Source organism: Amia ocellicauda, chromosome 15, assembly GCF_036373705.1.
Source record: "Amia ocellicauda isolate fAmiCal2 chromosome 15, fAmiCal2.hap1, whole genome shotgun sequence".
Lineage (NCBI taxonomy): Eukaryota > Metazoa > Chordata > Actinopteri > Amiiformes > Amiidae > Amia > Amia ocellicauda.
In genome coordinates, this window is record NC_089864.1 from 22,720,489 (window position 1) to 22,745,572 (window position 25,084).

The window sequence follows — 25,084 nt, forward strand, 5'->3', positions numbered from 1 at the left end:
AAAAGTGTATCCTCACTCCAGTACATTACAATTTAATGTGAATTGGGGGGGACACAATTGGCCATTAAAACAGATGGGTAAGTATGTGATTTGAGTGCCAACAATTAATTGTCACTCAGTAGTATCCCATGATGGCCAATCTCGGAGTATACACACCAAACTAATGGCAATTATAGGTCTGAATGTATTTTATGAGAATGAATGGGAATCCTTTTCACATAAAGGAGTGTACCTGTATGCCAGATGATGTGTAGAGTTTTTATTTGATTTTTAAAGGACTTTGAGAATAGCATGGAAAACATTTAATTGCCTGTTCAGAAACCTCAGTCCCAGAGAACACATCCGGGATGACCTGGAACAGGGAATCGAGAAGTGGCTGCAGATTTACACCTAGGAATTCCACAGTATTCTGTTGCTCAGCTCAAAATGGATTGCAGGAGTTATTAAGGTCAGAGATTGGTCTACATTATGCCTTATTAAGTACATTGTGAAAATATTATTTGCGCTTGTCCCAAAATATTTTGTAATACTCTGCAAATGTAATATATAAAAAGTATACATTTAAATTATTGCAAAGGTACAGCATGAGCATTAGGAAAGATGACTTGCGCATTGTATGTTTTTCTTGTAGGGTTTTTGCAACCTCAAACATCTACTGCTGTGAAGCTTCCATGACTATTACTAAAATAAAAAAAGCACCACATAATCTTATTTTCGTATTTATAGTTTACTTTATAGCAACCTTGCCATTGACTTAAATGAATGTATCCTTCTGCAGTGTATTCCAACATTTGCATTGATTAATGGCATAAGACACAAAAATACTAAGCACACTTTAAAATTCTATAATGTCTTTTTAAATAAACACTTTAATGGACAATATTAATGATCTTGTGTGTGATTAGTACAGAAAAGTGAGGTAAATAGAAAATGGTCTAATAGCTTGTTGTTGCTTTCTAGATTTAGCCATCCATTCTGTCTCTGAGCTATAGAAGCCGTACCAATGATCTAGGCCTCATCCCTAAACTATAAAACAACCCCACAGTCGAATTGTTTTCCCCACAGCAAAGTTAATTATGAGGATATTACTTGGCAATCGGAAATGAGCTGCTTGAAGTCATTCCAATTTATTGGTGGGTCCTCCAATGTTTTCGAGCTTTTAATTTTCACCTGATGACAAATCAATACAAAAATGGAGCGGACAATAAACACAGTTCAAGGAAACACATTAGCAGGGTTTATGGTTGGTTAGCATAATAGAAAACAAGACTTTTGTTATCACTATGAAACACTGCGATCTATTTTTTTATTTTTTTTGGTGCCACACATTTTTTATCTCATCTCCAGTGATCCCTGAATACATGAACATGTTTACAGTGGAGCAGAAGAGAGAATTTCATTATAGATTTCTCAGTCATTATTAAACTCATATCTAGTTATGAAAATGGGCCCTTCAAAATGTTATTTTAGTTTGTTTGTTTATTGCTTCCACTCCAAGTGACAAACTAACAAATGTCAAGTCAGTGGCTTGATGGATGTAAAGCAAAATGTTACAGTATACCATGATTTTACGACATAAAAGTGATTTTAAGTGACTTCATGCTGGACAAGCTAATGATTTCGATGTCTATGCAAAGAATAAACCTCCAGCGTAAGGGAAATGATACCACAGGGCTGCAGAACCACTCAACTGCATTGAAGCCAAAGATATTTTTTTTTGTAACCCGAGCCAGTGTGAGTAAGGCAATTCTGGTGCATGCTAGCAGGGCAGGCGGGTGAACGGGCTCGCATCGTCTCCCTTTTTAGGCACTGGCTGAAAGAGTTTACTGAATAATTTGCGACACATTGAACCGTTAACTTTTTCTTTTGCTGCTTTCTCCCTTTTTTCTTTTGTGCATGATCTACAGCAATGGACAGGAAACTTGGTCTAAACAGGGCTGAAACTTTTTCCTTTATAAACCCCTGGATCAGGTATTTCCTCTTCTTCTTCAGCTTCTTATTCTGGGTAAGTGTAACTGAAACTGAAACCCGGTAAACATTAACTTGCAAGCTGTTGTAAATGGGTACAACATCAAATATAAAACAGTCAATGTTCTTACTAAGCAAGCGTGCTCTTTCCTGCAAAACAAAAATATAAAATGCTAGTAAATTGAATTCACTGTCTCATTAGTATCTGTAAGAAGCTGTGTTACATTATACACAGGTTCCTTAATGTGCTTCTGGGAGACGTTGATGCTTATGAAGTTTTAAATCAAGTGGTTGACAATTCTTTTGCACTGCAGTGGTTTCCACTTTCACCAGAATTCATTTGAAAAAGATACAATGACACATTTTCCATCGGGCAGCAGAGGATCAATGTGTTGAGTGTGCATATGTGTTAAATTGAAATCTAATTTTAGAGATTCCCCCATTAAAAAAGGAGCATTGGGGCTAATGATTGAAATCCGTCATTTTGAACTCACACCAGCAATATGGGCAGCTATATGGAACCAAGCGCAGAAGAAAATTAGTTCTTCGTTATTCCTTACTTGAAACACTTTTGTTCACTTCATTTGCTTGGAATCATATTCAGTTTCCGTTCATGAATAGCAACGAGTTTATTATGGCAATTATAGGTCTGAATGTCCATGATATTAGTTTTTTATTTTAGGCGCTGGGACTGTGAGCTACGGAAAACACTTCTTTGACAAATATTAGGATGTGCATTGAGAAGAAACAAATGACAATTGGATGAGGTTAAAAGGTCATCAATGTTATGAAATCTCTCTATTGATACATTTCCACCAATATTGTACACCATTGTAAGAAGCTTGCTTGATAAACAACAGATGATATCATTTGAAAAGTCATTTAAAGCAGAGGGATTTTGTTTGTCATCTATTCCCTCAGGTGTCTGATGGCCCAGCCTCACTCTTTCAATTGTCTTGCCCCAGATTCGTGTAACGCTCTGCCCGTGAGTGTTACAACTGAACAGTTATTACCTTCTGACACCTGCGTCCGTTTCTGTGACACCTTTAGACCATTCAGATCCTCTCTATACACACACTCTTCTTTTTCCTTCATTTTTTTTCTCTGTGATGCATAGCTGATGCTAACAATAATAAATCAGGTTAAATCACCTTGAGAGCATCTGCTGCACAATAACAATCTGTGCTCAGGAGAACATACAATAAACAATAAACAATAAACTTTCTAAGCATAACTTATTCACAATATCCTGGGGTAATCCTTTTATTCATGAGTCTTCTTCACACGTCTCACTGTTTGGCGCCTGTTCATGGGAAAGTGTAAAGGGCGTTGATTATATTGTGTGCAGCAGTGGGCAACAGCAGGTTAATCCATCCTGAACTAGTGTGGTCCATATCCCATTTCTGTCACCTGAAGATCAAATCTCAAGACTAGAAAGTGTCAGTTACTGCCTTTAACTTCCTTATGTGCCAACAAAGTGCAGCACAAATGATAAGAATGCATTTTTGGCCCAACAAATAGTCCAGTCGTAATAAAAGTATTGGTTTCAAAAGCACATATGTACTTTACTAATCAGGCAAGAAAAGTAGTCTTTCTTGTCTTTTCAACTGGCAATTGAGCCACCCACACACATAACATTACCTAAGACGGATTGATCCCTGCTGTGCTCGAGTGAAAAACAGAAGCCAAAGACTGTTCTGCTTCATAATCCTTCAGAATTACAACTAGAGAGAGAGAGCACAATCCTAACGAACTCTACAGGCCTGCTTTGTTTGCCGACTTTTCCTTCGAAATAGCCATTAAACAAAGAGCCTTCCCATATTCAAATTAGACTCTCCTCAAATATTGGACTTGTCAAACACTCCCACAGCACTTCTGTCTCCTTGATAATGATCATCTTTCCGCCCGAGCCTCTGTCGCATCCCCTGGCAATTGCACACAGCTATCAGATATTGTTGTCCTCCCTTTTGTGCTAGGTGTTTTGTCACAGTTTTACTATCGCATGTTCAAAGCTGATCAATTTAATAGTTGCAAAACTATGTGTTTTCACAGTTTTTTGTTTTGTTTTTGTTTTTCCAAACAAGCCTTTTAACACTTTGAATAAGTGGGACACAAAGTCAAAAGGTTAACCTGCACAGGCTGTGCGTTACCCATCTGAGTCGACTCTTTGTATAGAAGCATATGTGCAGCGCTGCCCCGCGTTGTTTGTTTATTTCAGACAGGCCGTGAATCGGCTCATACAATATAATCCTGGCCTCCATTGTTCCATTCCGAGTGACTCAGTGAGTTTTTCGGGCTGGCACAATCAGCTGAGACAGGGCAGTGATGTTTTTGTCTGCTTGTGGTATTTGCAAAGTGTCAGGCCAGCAGGACACACACACACATACACACACACACACACACACACACTGTAGAGACACCAACCCAGCCACAGTTCTATCTATTGTTCTACAAAAGAGACAAGAGTGAAATCTATACAGCAACAGCTAGGATTATTAAACTAACAATCTTGTGTTTCAGACAAAGACCAAAATGTCAAATCTTATGTTCTTCAAAGTATGTACATAATTTAAATGAATCTATCAAACAGTTTCTATCTCTCTCTATTTACAAATCACATTTAATGCGTCTTTCTGTCCATCAGCCAATGTATCTATCAGCACGTAAGTCCTTTTCTTTAAATGGCATCAGCTGTACGTCCCATTTTCTTACATCTTTCATCAGCAACACATGCATGATCATAATCTTTCTCAGATGCAACAGAAGGCCACTCACGGCTCCTAAAAATAGAGGAACACTATGAATAGAAATTAGGCATCTGTCAAATTCCCAGGCAGTGAGGAGTGGAGATGCTGGGGTTACTGTGACCATTTAGTAATGGTGGGACACTTCAAGAAGTATTGATGCATCCCCCCATTGCAGAGAACAAGACGAGGGCACAGGACATGCAAGGATATTGAATTAAAATACAGTGCCACTAAAGCTATCGAAAACTGATGCCAGTTTCTAAACCTCCTTGTTACAGTGCAATATTATAAGTGTACTTTACAGAATATATTAACTCAAATGTGGGTATCTGGTACTGGTGGGTATCCAGGTGGTATCCCACAGTCCTACACATCTACATAAAAAATACTTATTTTAAACCACAGCAAAAACTTCAAATCACTCCGAATGCTTTATTTTGTTCTTGTGGTTGCTATTGTTTCCTGCATGTAACTGATTCCTATGGGGAAAAACCCACAAGACTGATCTTTCACACAGTTGTGATTTCTCTTTCAGGTGTTTTCTTTACTAATTGTTGCAATTGGGGTGTATGCTAAAGTGCAGAAGGCAACAGGTAAGGATCCTTCCACATCTGTGTTTTTTTTTATTGTGCGCTCAAAATGCTTGCAGATTTTTAAAATATATTTAGTATAGGTGATATTATAATATCATATAGTCAGGGGTTGACATAAGTGGTATGCAAGTACACATGCGCGGCAAAAATATTAAAATGTGCATCAGTTTTCTGTCATAACGGCACAAATGTGTACCTATTTACCAGGGCAAGTGTGTGCAATGGCACAGAGTGGCATGACGTGAGTGGCAGTGCCTTCTCCTAGTTTACTAACCTTTCAAAACTAAGGTCACGTCATGTATGTCTTAAAGGCAAGTAAGCAATCAGATGCATCATATACATTTTGCCCCCCGCCCCCCCCCCCATTATTAATCGTTTCACTGATTGGCACACTTACCTCTGCTTGAAGGTGGAACTAAACAGAGTGGCAGCCCAGAAATCCTCCGACAGATTTAAAAGATTATTTAAAAGAAAAAGCCGGGAGGACATAATACTGGAGTTTGGAAAAGATCTGGAAGCGGATGTAAGATGTTCATCAGGAAACCGTGAAATGTAGGTAAAATATATTAGGTTTATATATTTACATTTTTCATAATTAAATCTTGGCACTAACAACCATACTCATTGTATTTCCATTGTGTTTTCATTGTTCCAATTCATAACATGAATTATGAACGGTGAACATCAACACGTACTGTATAGGCTAACACATGTATTACATAAAATATGTTCAGGTATCTTTGTTTGTAGGACTACAGCAAAAAGTCTTTAATGTTTCTCCACTCCAATAAAATGCAACTGGCTTAACAAACTATTCAGGTAGAGAGATGGGGGAAAAAATGTGTGTGTATGTATGTATATATATATATATATATATATATATATATATATATATACATATACATACACACACCAATCAGCCCCCTTTTGCCGCCAAAACAGCCCTGACCCATCGAGGCATGGACTCCACTAGACCTCTGAAGGTGTGCTGTGGTATCTGGCACCAAGACGTTAGCAGCAGATCCTTTAAGTCCTGTAAGTTGCGAGGTGGGGCCTCCATGGATCGGACTTGTTTCTCCAGCACATCCCACAGATGCTCGAATGGATTGAGATCTGGGGAATTTGGAGGCCAAGTCAACACCTTGAACTCGTGATTCATCAGACCAGGCCACCTTCTTCCATTGCTCCGTGGTCCAGTTCTGATGCTCATGTGCCCATTGTAGGCGCTTTCGGCACTGGACAGGGGTCAGCATGGGCACCCTGACTGGTCTGCGGCTACGCAGCCCCATACGCAACAAACTGCGATGCACTGTGTGTCCTGACACCTTTCTATCAGAACCAGCATTCACTTTTTCAGCAATTTGAGCTACAGTACAACACGGGCCAGCCTTCGCTCCCCACGTGCATCGATGATCCTTGGCCGCCCATGACCCTGTTGCCGGTTCACCGCTTTTCCTTCCTTGTACCACTTTTGATAGGTACTGACCACTGCAGACCGGGAACACCCCACAAGAGCTGCAGTTTTGGAGATGCTCTGACCCAGTCGTCTAGCCATCACAATTTGGCCCTTGTCAAAATCGCTCAGATCCTTACGCTTGACCATTTTTCCTGCTTCTAACACATCAGCTTTGAGGACAAAATGTTCATTTGCTGCCTAATATATCCCACCCACTGACAGGTGCCGTGATAACGAGATTACTAGTGTTATTCACTTCACCTGTCAGTGGTCATAATGCTATGGCTGATATATACATATCAGATTAAAACAAGAAAAAGGCACGATCACAGAAGAAATGTTAAAGGTAATACCAAGCACAATAATAAAGGATAAAAAGAATCTTTTAGCACGTCAATATGCTTTGAAGGAATGGATGCACTTGAAGCAAGCTGGGAAATGTCTGGCGGCCTCCTCTGTCAATATTGTTAATACTAGCAGTCCAGATTCCTACCCCAATATTCAGAAGATAAGACTGATGTCCCTCACGCTGCCTTTCAGCAGTGCTGCTTGTGAGAGGTGATTTTCACAGGTCAACATTATCAGGAACACGTCAGAAGCTGCTTGTCAGACAAGAGTTTGTGTACTTTGATGCATATTCATATTTGCAAGCTGACCACAAGACATGTGCAAACAGCACAGAAAGAAAGCAGCTCATGGAAGTGAAGATGAAGAGGGAGAGCGAGTTGGACTTTTAATTTGTGTGAGTACCACACCATTTACTACCAAAAAATTATGTCAACCCCTGAATATAGTATAGGTCATTTAATATAATTTTTAATATGATGATTAATAATGAAACATTAAATATATCTGTCCATTAAAACCTTATGTACAGCTTTAAGATTGATTTCTAAGCTTGTTTCCCTTTTTAAAATTCCTAATGAAACATCACTTATAATGTGTAGATCCATTATTATAAGAAAATGTTTATCCTTTTAGTGTTTTGTAACTGTGTTCCTTGAATAAAGTTGTCTGCTAAATAACTTAATGGTAATTTTACACAAGTCTAATACAAAAAAGTATAATAATGATGTCCCTCTTATTAAATGCTTCATATAGTGATAATACCTGTACACATCTGAGCCATTGTTAAAATATGGCACAGAAGTCACTAACTACAGTATATAATAGCTTTTCATCTGTTTTGTGTTCAGATTCATGTGATGTGTAGAAATGAACTAACTCTTTATTCTCCCTACATCACTATGTGTGGGCTGCGGCTACTATAAGGGTCAACTCTGCCACTCCATTGCTTCTGAAGTTCTGTCTTTCTTCCTGTTGATTCAAAGCAGATGATTTTTAGAAACGACCACTATGGACTGAAAAGTACTCAGTTTTATCTAAGGTTACCAATCCACAATGCACCTCCGACACAGGATTCTGTTTTTTCCAGACCCCGTTCGAGACACGTTCCTCATTGACCCGGCTGTCATTCTGATCGTCGTGGGAGTCGTTATGTTTTTCATCACTTTCTGCGGCTGTATTGGAGCTTTGCGGGAAAACATTAGACTCCTTAAAACGGTGAGTGTCAATCATCCATGGTTCATTTATTCATTGCTGTTTTTGTTTTATTTTCTACACTGTAAATTAAACACATTGTCAGTTGCCAGTAGGTGGTGAATGATTTTTAAAAAGAAAATATAAGATGCAGTGATGACATGCATCTGCCAGGTTTAGGACATTTTCTAAAAATATATATTTAGAAATGCTGGTATTATTTCATAACCTAACAAACCCTTTTTGATCTGGCTGTTGATTAGACTTGCAGTAGTTTTTGCGACGAGTCAGGGTGACATCACTCTCGGGATGCAGCCCTCTCCATCAGACGATCCTCTCTCTCGCCGTACGAGCGTGTGACTCAGGGTTAAAACGAGGTGGCTCCCCCCCTGAGGCTGATGTCACCCTTGCTCCTCGCTCAAACAACGAGAAACAACTCGACAAGACCTCCACGAGCAGCAACATTTTTATAGCCGTTAATCAAGAACCAGTCGAGCTCCAGACGGCGATGAAACAAACAAGCAATACATTATCTTATTGTTAATAAGGTCATGGAGTGTTTAGTGTCATTAAGTCATTTGGTTTTGATGAAATACTGCTCAGTTAACCCCTAAGATGGCACCCAACATGAAACACGTAATGCAGCAGGACTCTTTGACCTTCAGAAGAAATACAATGACACCCCTTCTATCAAATGTGTTTATCTCAACAGTTCTCTCTAAGTTTGACGCTGGTGTTTTTGACTCAGCTGGCGATTGCAGTCCTGGGGTTCTTCTATTCTGATCAGGTAGCCGATGTCCACCACCTGCGAGGAAAAAGGCTGTCCTCTTTAACATCCTTGTGCTAAATGATTAAGCAGTCTTCTGACTTCACAGTGGAATTGGATTTCCAAAGCAAATGTTTCATTGCGCCAGATTCGCTGTCTAACTAACGACTCTCCGAGGTACACGGGGGGAATCTCCAGTGTATGAAGGGACAGGAGATCACAAAGGAAACCCGTATTAATTATTTTGCAAAGCATATATTATTACAGCTGTTGTAGCCTATGTGAAGTGCATAGAAAAGTAAGAAAGGAAACCAAAAACACCTGTGAGGCTATTGTCTAGCCAAAATATTGCATTTTACGTTATTATTTTCATTTACTTTGTGTTGCTTTATCTGGAGGGTGATCTTGATTTCTGTTTGTCCATTTTGTAACCTCAGGCCCGGGATGCTCTTGGGAAATTTGTGAAGAAGGCCATAAAGCATTACAGAGAAGACCTTGACCTACAGAACCTGATTGACTATATACAGAAAGAGGTAAAGGCGAATCCGTTTTATTTTGGCCCATTCCATTTAGATCGGTCTCGCATATCTCACTCCACTTGATTTGTGGTGTTCCTTGTGGTTGTCTCTTTAGCAACCTAGAAACTATCACTCAAAACTCCATTGGATTGGATTGGATTGGATTGATTCTCCACATGTCCAATACAAAAAAGTATTATAAGAATAATAAAAGAAGGATGACCTATATAACCAAGTAGATTGGACTACATGACTAGTGTTGAAGAACACTGTGTTAAGATTTGAATTATCATGAACTTTTCAAGTGCTGTATTTTGCCATTTGGGGTCCCCACATAAACAGGTAAAACCATAAACCTCCTAGAAGAATGAGCCCAAGAAATGGAAACCTTGGCCAAATTCTGAATCTATGGTGGCAGAAGAATCTCTGCTACACCTCTACTAAACCACCTTGACTTCTTCCTTTCATCTAGTTCAAGTGCTGTGGCTGGAACAACTACACAGACTGGTCACGCAACCTCTACTTCAACTGCAGCGAGGAGAACCCCAGTAGAGAGAGGTGTGGGGTTCCATATTCCTGCTGTACCCCCGTGCCGGGGGAGGTAAGACTCTGCACAGTCCCACAGGAAAACCTTGTCTTTTAACAGAAGAGCCTCCAGGCAGACAGAAGTGCAGTGTTCTCATCTGCTTATGAGGACTGAATAACAATAAACAATTATCATCTAAAGTAGCTAGCAGAAGCAGCAAAAAGTACAGCTGGGGATCAATTAAATCAGTGGAAATGTTTTAGAGAATGTTTGTGTGAGAGAAGTAGTGTGGGGCCATCGCTGGCTCAACAAACATCTGTGCCACATTTTGTCCTCAAATCGTGGGTTATGGTGGGAATGTAAAGTAGCCACTGCAGATGTTTTTATATCTGTGTCACAGTATGGAGGGAGTTTTGTGAAGATCTGATTGTTCAGTTTGGCAATTCTATATGGGATAGAAGAATCTTCAGTGTGTTTTTCAGTTCAGCTTCCATTGGAGGCTGTGTGCTTAGCTATTGCTGCTATCTGCTGTTGATTTTCTGTAAGTGCAGGTGATTGTAAACATTTGTTTTCCTACTGAAGGCGATTGTCATTACTGTGCTGTAGCCAGTCATTCGGCTGTCTATTACAGGTTGATAGAATAGAGATGCTCTGGAATAGTGAGTCCCTTAAGCTTTTGTTTTAAAACAGCCACAAGATTGCTTCTTGATATATCACATCATTTACCCAAAGACATGGAATTATATTTGACACCAAAAAAAAACACGTTGTCTTCCTTCACTGAGAGATTGCCCTCTGCCTAATTGAAAACAATAGCAGCAGACCAAGCGACCAATCTACAACTACATACAGCTTTTAATCATATCACGGCACATACCAGAGTAAGGAAATTAACTCATTTTTCCAATTTCAGTGCATATATTCAGCAGCTCAGTGTAAACCTAGTATTTGATGGGTTTAACACTCAATTCAATGCTACAGGAAATAAGCTAGCCTTTCATTTGAAGTTTGGAGATCTTGTAGTTTTTGTTCTGAATAAAATAGTCAGAATTCTTTATGATATTGCTTTGGACATTTACCTCCCCCCCACCTTTCACATTAGGAATCGTCAACACAAGAGAATTCGAATTAAAGTTAAAGTCTGTTCTAAACTAGTTCTAAGAGACGGTGCACCCACTCCTGCGCTGTGCTGTCTTTGACCTGAATGAATCAGCAACCGTTTTAGACCACTGACCAAGCGTTCTGGATCGTTTCTCTTCAGGTGGTCATTAACACGATGTGCGGCTTCGGAGTACAAAGCCAGAAGTTCCTAGAGGCGGCCAAGACTATCTACACGGTGGGATGTGCTGACAAAGCAGTCAGCTGGATCGAATCCCACCTCCTCCTGGTGGGAGCACTGGCCCTGGGTCTTGCCCTGCCCCAGGTAATCTGACATTGGGTTCTTATGCACCAGTACATTATTAAGTATACAGCACAATCCAATAAGGATTTTACCTGACCTATTGCTCTTTGACTTATTTTCTTCAGGTTGCAGGAATCGTTCTGTCACAGATACTAATATCCCAAATACAGGATGAGATTGGGTCAGTCTTGTGAGGACACCCAGCAATGGCTTCAACAGGTGCCAACTCAACTGGTTAGCAAAGTCAGCATCTTTATAACTGCATGTTGGACAGTTGCTGCCACATTATTCCGTGTTCATACTAAGGCACCCTGTTTGTGTATGATTTGACCATTATTTTTATGAATTGTTGATATGCTGAGTTTTTCCCAATTTCAGATTTTTTATTTCCAAGATGTTTGTTAATAAAATGCTATAGTCTCTGCAAGTTTCCCCCCAATCCCACCCCCCACCCCAATCCTATACATTTGATGAATTGTACAATTGTAAGCATGTATATCATCATTACAAATGAGGTTTTACAGAGTAGTTAACAACCCTAAGGTTTGCAAATTTATACTATTCGATTTGGTTTGCTTTTTAGCTCATTATTCCATTTAAATTGATTTGTCTTGCTGGAGGAATAGCATTTCTTCCAGGCATGTTTATAACCACAAGACCAAGATTTATTGAACACAAATTTAAAGTAAGGAAAATTAAACAAAATCCTGTCAGTTTATTTTGCTGTATTCTCACATGGAAATGCATGATTCATCTTATCGTGCTGTAAGTCACAGTATGATTTGATTTGTCTTTCTTTGCTGAAGGCGAATAACACTGTTACACACATTTCTCTTGATATTCTAATATCTTTGTATGTGGATAATTCTTGGCTTTCACTGCACCTCTTTTCAGGACTGTTTCTTAGGACCACTGTGATCGATGCCAACCTTCAACAATTGAGTTTCTTTGTAGTCTAATGTTTGGAACTAATATGGATACACTTCAATTACATAAAAAATGGAAACAAAGCAGCAAATTGGGTAGAATTTAGATTTTTAATACATAGCTTGAGATTAGCAAATCTACTGCACCTGCATTTAGTAAAATACTTCTATTAGACTTGTACAGATTTTACAATTCAATTGTGTGATTAATAATGAGTAAAATCAATCAATATAAATGCATATTCAAACTGAGCAATATTCTTTAACAATTCAGAATAACTATGATTATGGTGTCCAACAAAGGAATCTTTCAGATCTCACTGCTATGATAAAACTATTCCCTCTGTCCCTGCTACTCATAGTTCCTCTTAACAAGCTGATATCCTCACTAATACAACCTACAGCGGCCATTTTATTTTTCGGTGGTGATGGATAAGTAGGTCTAATCCAAATTATGCAAAGCCAGGGCCCTTTGAACCAGTCTATCTGTCAGAGGGGAGCTGGGTCTGAAAGCATCTCGTTCCACTAAGAGGGACCTGAAAGTGACAAGACAAAATGCCTTCCATTACTAATTGATAAACTGTCAAAGCTGGAAAAATAAAGAGTCACTTACATGGGCATAAAGTCTACTGGCTTATAATTCTTTCATTCACCAGGATATCTGAAGGAACAACTGCAGCTTGTGTCCTTCTGTGCTATAGTTATATAACCAGCCATGTGGGGTTTGTGTGGGTGGTTTGGAGACCGAACTGGGGGTATTAATAGGTAATAGGTACCCAAGCAGGATCTCCAAGTAATAAGTACCCAAGTAAGAATTCAAATTTAGTGAATAAATGCAATAAACTAAACCAGATCTGAATTCATTCCCGATCCGATTTGCAATTGTTATTTTGTGAAGTATTGGTATGAAATGGAAAAAACTGTCACAACTGAAGTGCTTTAGCACTGACCTGGCAAGTTTCTGGTGTCGTTTGTTCTGTGATTTCATCGCTGCGTGGATCAGTAACTGACAAAAGACATCTCTCTAGGGGGGAAAAGTACTGTTAGTCAAGGTAGCCCTCTACTCGCTGTGTTCTGCTCCGGTCTCTCATGTAATTACTTTTCAAAGCTGCAGGGTGGACGGTTTCTTAAAGTACTGTTTACAGAGCTGCTACAGAAGAGGCAGCATCACACTGATTGTTGCAGTCAGAAGAGGTCAGGAAAGTCAAGGTCTTCTATACAGTTTCTTAAATTCAGGCTGCTGACCAGCTGTTTAAAAAAAAAAAGCCGACCACCATCCAACATCCTATCGTACTTTCTTGACCCGTGATATCCTACGGGTAGGAAGAAAAGCACATTTTCTTAATTTCAACAATGTTCAAGCACCCTTTTGTGACGCTCAGTCTGTTAGCACAGTCCAATTCCCCCAACAGATACTTTCTTTGTAAGAAATGTCATCAGCACACACAAAAATGAGAACTTAAGATCTGTATTACATTAAATAAAGAACTAGTATTTAAACAAATGTGAGTGTTGTATAATTTAAGGTGACAAGTACATTTACCGACACTTCCTCCATCATCATGCTTAACTGCTACAGACCAGGATGTGTTTTAAACAATGGGGTCAGGTGTCATTGCAGGGGAGAATGGGCTGGTATCTCCATTTCTCACTGACCTGAGCGTCGCTGCCTCCTATGTCCGTGAAGTGGTACCGAATGGGCAGCAGCAGTTCCACCACTCGGCTGTAGTTGCCTTTGTCAAACTCGATGAGGGCCTCACACATGGGCAGACCTATGCTGGTGGCCAGTTGATGCGTGTGGTTTTCTCCTGGTGCCCTGTACAGAGGAACGAAGCACAGGGGTGACCACCACATCGATTTCTTGTGTCATGCTTCCAGTGAGCCAATAACCTCTCTCATCCAAAGAGCTGACCAACATTGCACAATAGCATTGAGTCTCTCCCCTTCTGTATACAAGTATTGGTAACATTTCCTGGGCATCACACACAATCATACATACTGTGCAAGCTCCCATAAGGTCTCCAACAGACGGCGAGAGGTTTCCTCATCTTTAGCTCCCAGAGACGTCATGAGGAAGTGAAGATCATTGAACAGCAGCACGTGGTCCTCTCGGTGAGGCTTAGTCACCTTCTGAAGCTCCTTCCACCGATCCCCCACCTTCACACCTGCACACACAGACACACACAGCCTGTAACTCAGCTAACACCTCCTGGGGGAAACTAACAGCTGGGCAAATTAGACAGATTCAGTATTAAGTGCTCTTACACATCGAATGTCTTATTTTTTCCTGGAACATTGCCATTTCTGAGAGCTTAATGACTACCTTTGCAATGATCCATCACTGGTTATTAAATACAGTATTCAATATTAAGGATTCAAGCAACCTCAGTTGATTGATCAGGCAATATTACACACCCTTCCTAAGATACACAAAGGAAAGTAGGATTGAATGATCAGGAATTTGATGCTTTCCCCCAGTCAGTGTTTACATATTTCCTCAACTGTCCCAACAGTGCTTCGAATAAGAACATAGAACAGAGGATGTTTTACAAATAATAGGATGACATTTGACCCATCATGCTCATTTGGTATCTTATCTTTGGTAGCAATCCAAGAATAAAAACATAACCTCCATCCTGGTCTGCTGATCTACTGTCAGAAATCTGTCTTCTCCCAGACTTTGACAGAATTTTTAAGAAAATTACAAATAACAAAGAATGAACCCCTGCATAGGATGGATTTTCAGTCAAAATACAAAACATTGTGGCACTGAGGTCAGAATGGTCTTACCCTCCAGTTCGAGTCTGTAGAGCATCGAACAGGCATCCACGGTGTCCAGCATGGCCTCGGAGGAGAAACAGCGCTTGGAAATCTGCAGGCAAGTGCAACGCCACACACTTATCAGAATATGCCCAGTATTTTCAAATTACCCCAGGGTTTTTATTGTATAATTATTTTGCTCTAAACATGTATAGGTGGTTTAAACTGTGGAAAAGGTCATTTAGTTTTCATCAGAAAATGAAATTCCTAATAAAATGTTCCATCTCACCTACACCCAGAAATGTATAGTTTATAAATCAGTATTTTATTTCAGGCAATATTTAAATAGGGCCCAGGTCACTGCAATTAAAAAACAGCATTACAGCTACACAACTGCAAACGGACATCCATGAAAAAACATGCTGTGGAGGCCTTGATCCACTTCAATTTGAACCAATCATATTGAGTTTATTATCTTCTCTCAGAAAGTTACATCGCTGCCCTTTAAAGTAAAACCTTGCTGCTCTAACAAACATCCCACTAAGCGATATTCACGCTCCCACAGAGCACTTACCTGGCTGTCATATATTCCCAAGGCAGCTTCATATTCTCCCTGTGGAAAGTAAGAAGACATGCAAATTAATTTAACTGGGAAGTAAAACTAATACGACAACAAAACATTTAAAATGATGAATCCAGAAACTACAAAAACTCAAAGCTGAAAGACTCATCTGTGTGGACCTCACAGGGATTAGAGAAGATTTAGATGGAACAGTTTTTGACGTGGCTTAAAACCTGACACTTCACTATTTCTGTGCAGTTATTCCAGGACTGTAGTAGTAATAATAGAAGTAATTAATAAATAATTGTCCTGACAGACACAAGTGGAGTGTCTTGGAAGACCAGAATGCATCTATACAGGTAGATACTGGCGATTCAGTAGTAGGGAAATTGTACATTAACAATTATTTATGTAAAAACTATACAGAAAATACGCAAATGGACCTCTGACATGCATATCAAGATTTCTCATCCCATCTATTACGCAAATGTTTTGATTGATAACCGTATTACTTAAAGCCGACTGTAGTTTTAAAATACTGCAGGGTAGGTAGATTCCAATGCTGACAAATCACTTGCATCTACTTGATCATCTAGACCAGAGGTGAGCAACCTAAATGAATGGGCCGCAAGTCCGGGTATCAAATAACTACCTGGCCCGCAAGACCCTTTTACCACAATTACAAGCCACAAATGCTAAATTTGTATTTAAAAATAGTAATATAATGCAATAAATACATATCAAAAAACAGTAATACACTGATACAAAATAAGCACTTTATTATTATTTTTTAGGGGGTGGGGGGTGCTCGTGGGAAGCAAGTTGATGTACAACCTCTGATCTAGACTGACCATTAAATATTCACTATAGGAATGTCTTCTGGTTGGCTTCATCTTATTTCAGCACACCATTTAACTCTTCAGCTAACGTAGTATACATTTCCCGATTTTATTCAAATGTTATTGAAAGTTATTCAGCAAACTGATTGTATGAAACTGAAAACATACACACACACACATATATGAATAATATTTATATATAACCTTGACTAACAGTAGTGCTGACCTGAGGTGTCAGAATTCAATATTCCTTTTGCTTTACTACTAACATTGAAAAGTAATTATACTATGAAAATATACTCCTTTTCAAATCTCAGTTTATATCTATGATCAACAAATAAAAACAAATCAGTGACAACTGGGAGTAAAACAAAATACCTAAGGGACCTGGAATCAAGCTAGGAAGAGCAATCATAATTTCTCATGATTACAAATCTGTTATTTTAATGCTACCATGTTGCATTCAACTTTTACAATGCAAACTGCTAAATTCATAAACAGACTATACTACAAATCCCAGGTTAACGAAAAACCTTTACCTTCTCAATGAAATTCAAAGCCCAGTGCCAATAATTGTGGCAAGCAAGCATGTCACATTTCTGTAGAAAATAAAAAGCACATTAGAAGAAAAATAGAAATATACTCATAAATCATTGTCTAAAATAAGATAAACATACACCCCTTTACAGAATGGGGTATACAGACTAATGTTTGTTTTAATACAAATGGGATTAAGATATTCAGTAGTTTACAGCAAATTGAGCACATAGCCTCTTTAGAGGTCTAGACTGAGAAAATTGAAAAAAATATGTAAAATATTGTAAGGAACTAGCCATCTAGAAGGCAAGGCTGCTTTAGTCTTATATTTGTCAGTCCCTTTTCGTGACACAAGATGGCAGTATAACAGTGCCCAACCTATATTTATTTCCTTGAAAACATGAGTGATCTTGAGCTGAGTATGTGCAATTGTGGCATTTCTCTTAACTGCAAGAAGCACTCTTTCCATAAGATTCCCTTCCCCCCTGAAGGATAATTTGTCCTCAATTTGCTGAGAGGTCAGGTGAGGAGCAAGTTAATCTTCTGGAGGACAAGATGATGGAAGTGCTGCAATAATAAGGCTGGAAGCTGAAAGGGAGGCTGTATTGGGATGGTGGAGGACACAAGAAAATCAATCCTAAGAGGAGTAATTCTCTCAACGGCAGGGCACTTAACTCATCCTGTCGACGTTTAGGTTGGTAACCATAGTAATCATACAATTACACCAAATCAGAGATCTGAAAGAATTCCATAGAGGCACTATAAAAGTTGTTTACACTTGTGTACACTATTAGGCTCCTCAAACATCACAGTCAAAGAGATTACAAGATTAAGAGGTAAGAGAACAGCCATCACCGAGAGACTCAAGTAGGGAATGATAAACATCTGCTTGGCCTCGAAGGGTCAAAGGGCAGCTCATATCAGTACCCCCTCCACCCAAAAGTGAGGCTTTTAGCTCCAGAGTTTGTTATCAAAAACACCCTCCTTTCACCTGCTGTCTGGTGCGAGACGGACTGCCTTGAAAAGATTCACCTTCCAGTTGTTTTCCGTTTGCTCCATGAACTTTAATCCTTTCTCCACCTCCGCTCTCATCTCATGAACATGGGAGACCGCGTGTACGGCCCAGGCGTCCCCAGGAGTCAGGGCCAGTCCCTGACATGACAGGTAAAATATGACTTAATATGAATACGTCTTAGTGGTCACTATTCAAAAACAAACCACAAAAAGAGCAGATTCAGAACATATACAACTTTGACCACATGATGTCACTGTCAGCAAAGCTCACTCTCCTGCTACAAGAAGAAACCGTGCTTAATGTATGTATATGTAGAAGAACACATTAAGGTTTTTTTTACCTCTTTTGCAATTTTTTCAGCCTGGTCATACAGTTTTGTTTCCAGCAGTCCAAAGGAATATATACCTTTAAGGTAGCTGGTGGAAATCAATTTACAAGAAAAACAAAATGCAGAGTTACTCATTTATCAATTGATTACAAGTAGGTAGAAACTCTAAGACTGGATCGTGCAAAGTATATGCATGCATCAAATTACTATCTTTCTTTTTCTTCTCTTTTTTTAATAGCTCTGTAAAATGACACATTGCTAACGTAGACGACAAATAGTATTTTTGGAGGGTTCCAGTAAAATAACTAATGAAAAGCAACTTCAGCCGATTCCTGGGGAGAGAAACCCTGATAGCCAGGCCCATGACGGGGCACTACCTGTACAGTGGCATGTGGGGCTTCCAGTGAGGAAGAACCCGGGCGACCGAATCTCTCATCTCCGTCTGATGGCCGATGTAGAAGTACGTGTCGTGAGCAAACTTCAGTGCCAGCAGATCTGTTGGGTGGTCCAGGAGTATCTCATCCCACAGGACACAGGCTTTAGGGAAACAGCTGAGACATTTTCCTCAGTTAATTGCAATAGTACTTGATTCAACTGCTTACTAAATGCATCCTGAATACCTCAGTACCATTTACAATAAAACCAAATACCTTCCAATTTGCCACTCTTGCGGAGCTAATTTCTTCTTATGGTTATTTTCCTTGTTTGGTTTTTATAGTAGTTGGCAGCGAAACATCTCTTAGTTGCTGTACAGAGATCAGACAACCTTCTATTATAAGTTTTATTTTGTATGTTTTGTTTAATATTAAGAATGTGTTGTTTTAAAATGCAACAGCTCCCAGTATAAGCCTGAATTTAAAGGGCTTTTAAAAGACCATAGCGCCAGATGTACATTTTATTAAATATTTTTAATTAACTTTCTCTATAACTTCTTAAAATCAAATTATCGATTGTATTTTAAAAACAACGTACCACAAAATTTAATTATTTTCCAATCAATACCATATTATATTAATACAACTGAAAAACAATTTTTTTGGAAAGAAAATAAAGCTAAGCATGCAGTTAAGCAACACATGATCCCTTCATGTGAGATTAAAACATTGCTGGAATGCAAACCATTACTTTGAAGAATAATAGCTTCTTTATAATATGTGAAAAAAGTCTAGGAGAAACAGTTGGTGGCTTTGTTAGCAGTTTACAGTGCTGTTCTGTAGCCTTCTTAAAAGGTCACAGAATAACATAAATTAATCTGTTGTAGACAAAACTATTTATACAACTATCCACAGAATTAAAGACAGTAAAAGGCCTTGAATAAAAGTGAAATTAATATGAAATGGACAAAACCTCTATCATATACTAGCTGGGTAATGCATATGACAAAATGCATTAGTATAAACACAGATTTTTCTCGATTTGTATCAGGGGTCTCTTATGCTATAGGATGAGGTTTTACACCAATTTACAGTAGTCAACAAATCAGCAAACAGTGAAGGCGCAGGTATGTGTAGTAATATGGGTTTCATTGTTGTATTTTACCGATAAAAACATAGAATTGAAAATTGAGATCAGCACTGACTCACCCTTTTGAAAACATTTCCATTGCGGACACATGCAGCCGCTCCCGCTCCGTGATGCTCTGGGTCTTTGACAGCTCCACTGTCTTCCTGACGGCGCTGGCCAGTTGATCGTCCAGTAGCACCGAGCGTCCGGTCCCAATCAGTTCCAGCCCACTGGCGATGACGTGGCCCATCACTGTGTAGCATCAAGAACAGCTCCTTTAACACAGGTAGCATAACAACTGTGTATGTGTGCAGGGCTTCTGTACAATACACCATCATCTACAATAACTATATAATTTTGCTCCTTTTGATGTAGGTAGGCATATTTATATCCAAATACCTATATAGCTGCTTTCCAGAGACTTCCATCAGTGCTCTAATACCCCTATAGCAGTTTAAACACTGGTGTCAGGACATTAATAATACATTGCCTACATCTTCCCTTCTTATCCATTTCCTCTCATCTCGGTCACACTCCATAGCTACTCTATATTTATGTACTTTTTCCGTCCCACATAAAAACTTCCCACAAGCTGTCGGTAACACACCAATTCCCCAACAAGGCCCGTGAGCAAAAATCCTGCAATACTGTGGCAAATTCTCTTATGGGCTCTTGTTTGGGCTGGTATCTTCTGGGATTGCCCAGGTTCACTTCTGTCTCATAGCTCATGCCTTGACAACTGAGAAATCAGGAATCATGATTTTGAACACAACCTTTTTTTTTTTTTAGGTTTACTCTTTGTGGAAACAGTTAATATCGAACCGAGCTTCAGAGATGCCTGAACAAATATCACCTTGGAAGGAGGTAGTTTTTGAGAGTCATAAGAAGTATATGATAGGTACATGTTTGTGGATCCCTAAGCTACTTTTGTCTTTAATTATAAAACATTATAAACGTTCCAGGATTATTTTATTTTTTTACTATTGGATTTCAAGAGGCACATCCATTAAACAAACCTACACAAATCATTCATTTTACAATAAGAACCAGTAAGTTTGGAACATGAGAATGAAAGGTGTTTTAACCTCTACAATATGTGATGTTGCGATTTTTCATTCAATTATGTTGGTAGTTTTTTCATAAACTGCCCACATCTGCACATACCAAAGTTTGGGTCTGCAGCCTGCAGCTTAGAAATGCATCCTTCTATCCCTCCAAGGCTCGTATCATTGCGCCAGGTCACGTACTGTTTTAGGAACAAATAAAACAATGATGTGGATGGGGCTCAAGGTTCAGGGCAGTTAAAGGGCCGTGCTAACATGGCAACTAGAAAATGTGATCACAAGTCTGGGAGTAACGCTAACTGTCATAGGAGTAGAACACAACATGGCCTCTCATATCTACTAGACATCACCCTTATAAACATCAGGAGTGTTGTGTAACCTGTCATAAACACCAAGGCAAATGAACAGCATCCACTGGAAATATAAATATTGACTCCAGGTGTGTAAGGTCTGAATTATTTGGTTGCACAAGTTTCAAGGTTGCACTGAAAGAACAGAATACATTTTAGATTTTGAAAAACCTGCAGAATCCTTGGGTTTCCTACCTGCGTGAGAGTGGCATCGTACATTTTACAGGCCTCATTGCTGGCAGTGGAGAGAGGAAGACCCTCAGACTGCCACGCCTAGTAAAAAGGAAAATGTCATTCAAACATTAACTTACATTTATTTCAAATGTTTAATTTAACCTTTATTAACATCTTAAACTGTATAGTTTCAAAAATGTGTTATGGTGTTAGGTCCGTTTACAAATCATGTACCTATACTTTTTATCATTCTCTTGTACTTTGTTTTATGCCCTCTATTCTCACAGACTAGGCCAAGGTGGAATAAAGCACCAGTTCAGGTTTATAGGATCTTTGTGGAGAATACAAAAAATGACAGGAAGTTATAAAGATTAATTCATTAACTATGAACTCCATTTGTCTACAACATCACATTTACATTCGTCCAGGTACAGGTCAATATACAGGCCATTTTAAAAACAACTCCCTCATATAATCCCAACTATTATAATAGATAATTATAATGTTCTCTTAAATTAATTAAATACAATAGTAAAAGGGGTGCAATCTCAATCAGACAATTGGGTGTTAGCATATACGTTACAATGTAGCACTTATGTGCACGTCTCTAGTTATACTTATTTGGCTGAAGGCAGAACTGCGCAGATTCCCGCAGTTCGGCGCAGATCTGCAGAATCCCAGCGCTGCCATTGGCGGAGCAGCGAGGAACACGTCATACGCAGCTGCTTGCCATGTTCCACAGCATTCCACGAGTGCCAGTAATTAGTCCACGATGCAAAAAGTGATTTACTGCTTTTTCAATGTTGCCTGCTTCGTAATTGTATTATAATTACCAAGTTTAATTGCATGTTTCACAACTTTGAATGTTGACAAATAAGACGAGTAAGTACAAATACAAGTGCAAATAAACAGCCTATAGAACAAAGTCCGACGTTTTCGTTTCCTGCAGAAATCAACAAAACCGTCCATTTTCGGTGAAGGAAAACAACTTTCATCATAAGTGACGTGTACAAACAGCACCAAACAAACGTGCAACCACAAGTGTTTCTTGTTATTTCTTTACAATCCACTGTTGTGTTTGTATACGTTTCCCGTCAGAAACACAGCGGTCGTGCTACACTAAACAAAGCGACAGGCAATGCGCATATTATAGCGATTTTAAAGCGCGATGCGGGTGTGCTTGTGTGTGAAATGAAGCGCTTTGCATTACCTCGCAGTCTCGGAGGCTGACAGAGAGCATGTCTGCGCTGCTGCTGCGCTGCTGCGGAGGAACAGCGGCACAGCGGCCCAGGCCCCGCCCCTCTCCAGCGGCCAATGAGCAGCCAGCAATGCGCATCAGCTCCGGTCAGCGGGACAATGTTACAATAAACCCGACATTAATTATACTCTAAATTCAATCAATTACACCCGACCTGTAGAAAAACCTACTGGCTGTTCCTACTCTCTATATAATTGATATAGTGGTATTAAATTCCAACATAATGGGACAGATAAAAAACCTGCAGTAAAGGACAAGACATTAAGCATGTACTTACACTTACATGCCTGCCAAGTTTATTATATAATCCCTTATCATGCTAAATATACCTTTGGTCTTTCACAAACACACTACAACGTTTTTTTTATTTTTCATAAAATGTTTATTTTTTTACATAAACTACTGCATTCATTTTAGCCGTTTTATTAAACCTAGTGCAATGATGGCCTGCAGTGTGTTCATATTAAACACAAGAGGGAGGCCTTGTCCCTTTAATGCCTTCTGTTCATGCAATACCCACTGGGGCAAACTGAACAAACCCACAAGCAGCCGTGGGAAAACACTCCTTTTAGCCGAGACGGAAACAAAACTACAATGCAAGGTTCAACAGAAACCACGATAAAAACAGACTACTTTTATTCATTTGGAAAAGTTACGTTTAAAGTTTATATTTATAAAGCAAACTAATGGTAAAATACCAACCAAAAGAGCCCACTTGCCGCGTCATGTTGTTGTCCATGTTGCCGACGCTGTGCTGACGTCATCAGTGCGAGTCCCTTCCCGACCTGACCAGATCGTACCTGCGCCCGTGACGTCATCGCTGACCGCCAATTAGCGACTAATTAAGGCGATCTTGACTTGGGGAAATAAGCACAACTCTCTATTGTGGCTCAGCGGACTCAGATTAGCGTAAAACTCCAAGGACTGGTGCACTCTAAAAATTGAAGGTTCTTGATTTGACTATTTAGAACAGGGGTTCCCAAACCGGTCCTGGAGGACCCCCTGCCCTGCTAATTTTTGTTCCAACCAATATCTTAATTGCTTAATTGATTCCTTAATTGTACTAACTGCAATACAAGGCTCAATTATATAATTTAGAGCTTGGTTGGAACAAAAACCATCAGGGCAGGGGCTTCTCCAGGACCGGTATATACTCTTAAGATAAATCTCTCCCGTGTCCTTACCGCATCACTAAATGCCCACCCTTAGCGAGGTTTAAGATCGCTACAATATGAATGAAATGATAATGAGCACAAAGGGTCGATTTCAACGAACTCGCAGAGTTAGTACGGAGCTGCGTAATAAATCCCTACTAGCCAGTACCAAACTCTCTCGGGATCATCCCCAGCTGCGCACTAGTTAGTACCCATTGCAACAAAAACCAAATAGCTTCAAATTCAAATTAAAGGTGTTACTACAACTGTATACAGACAATTACAATTAGACCCTACATGTGTTTTATATATATATATATATATATATATATATATATATATATATATATATATATATATATATATATATATATAATTACAGATGTTTTATATACATCTGTGCTTGTTTCCTTTGAACAGACTGGAAATTAGCTGCTACAAATTATAATGGGCAGTGGATATGATCATAGTTATACTGTGAATACTGAAATAACTTTAGATGAGTATTATTTAGAAAAGATCAACTTTTCCAATGTACAGAATGAAGTAAGCCATGGGAGGTTCACATTGTTATCTCATAGGGCTTTGGACTTTGGACGGCACGAATTGTCCTAAATGATCATGGTTGTGCATTATGCATTTCCCCTGTTCAGATGACATCCTTCAAAACAGCTATAACATAATTGTAGATTTATATTGCACAGCTCCGAAAGGAATACAAATGCATCTTTATATTCCTCTGTGGAACTGTGCGAAATAAGCTATATATTTTTATATTTTGATTTTAGCAGAGCAACATCTGTTTACAGGCGTTAAATAAACATTCAAAGTTAGGGCTTAACAGATCTTTGTTCCACTTCCAATAAATACTTTTTCTCCCCTGAAAGCTGTACAACATTTTACTAGTAGAGAATAAAGTATGGTTTGTTGGATTTTGGGTCCTTTGTGAACTAAACCTTTGTTCCTAAAGATTAAGGATTAAAGATTAAAGATTTAAGGATTTGTGTTTTGTGTAGTAAACATTGATTTTACTTTTGACGCTCATTTGTTTGGTAAAATTGGTGTCTCCAGACAAATCTTAGGTTGTAGGGATTAGTAG

General features: G+C 39.1%; 2 protein-coding genes across 4 annotated transcripts; one reads left to right on the plus strand and one right to left on the minus strand.

The window, feature by feature from the left end:
• The first annotated feature begins 1,757 nt into the window (after window positions 1–1,757).
• tspan33b (tetraspanin 33b) lies at window positions 1,758–12,792 on the plus strand. Its single transcript, XM_066724118.1, has 8 exons — window positions 1,758–2,005; window positions 5,251–5,308; window positions 8,200–8,327; window positions 9,016–9,090; window positions 9,507–9,602; window positions 10,060–10,188; window positions 11,375–11,536; window positions 11,641–12,792. The coding sequence occupies exons 1-8, from the start codon at window positions 1,910–1,912 to the stop codon at window positions 11,707–11,709; spliced, it is 813 nt and encodes a 270-aa protein (XP_066580215.1). The 5' UTR covers window positions 1,758–1,909; the 3' UTR covers window positions 11,710–12,792.
• Window positions 12,534–23,584, minus strand: ttc38 (tetratricopeptide repeat domain 38). 3 transcript variants are annotated; one of them, XM_066724115.1, is made up of 14 exons: window positions 23,534–23,584; window positions 21,595–21,672; window positions 21,150–21,231; window positions 20,066–20,237; window positions 18,860–19,033; window positions 18,495–18,570; window positions 18,172–18,291; window positions 17,142–17,201; window positions 15,776–15,814; window positions 15,232–15,313; window positions 14,441–14,606; window positions 14,098–14,257; window positions 13,392–13,465; window positions 12,534–12,977 (listed from the first exon to the last, which is right to left on the minus strand). In XM_066724115.1, the coding sequence occupies exons 2-14, from the start codon at window positions 21,616–21,618 to the stop codon at window positions 12,884–12,886; spliced, it is 1,323 nt and encodes a 440-aa protein (XP_066580212.1). In that variant the 5' UTR covers window positions 21,619–21,672; window positions 23,534–23,584; the 3' UTR covers window positions 12,534–12,883. The 3 variants fall into 3 exon arrangements, with proteins under 3 accessions (XP_066580212.1, XP_066580211.1, XP_066580214.1); XM_066724114.1 differs by lacking the exon at window positions 23,534–23,584 and adding an exon at window positions 22,784–22,924; XM_066724117.1 differs by lacking the exons at window positions 21,595–21,672; window positions 23,534–23,584 and having other exon boundaries at window positions 20,066–20,260; window positions 21,150–21,215.
• Window positions 23,585–25,084: the final 1,500 nt, after the last annotated feature.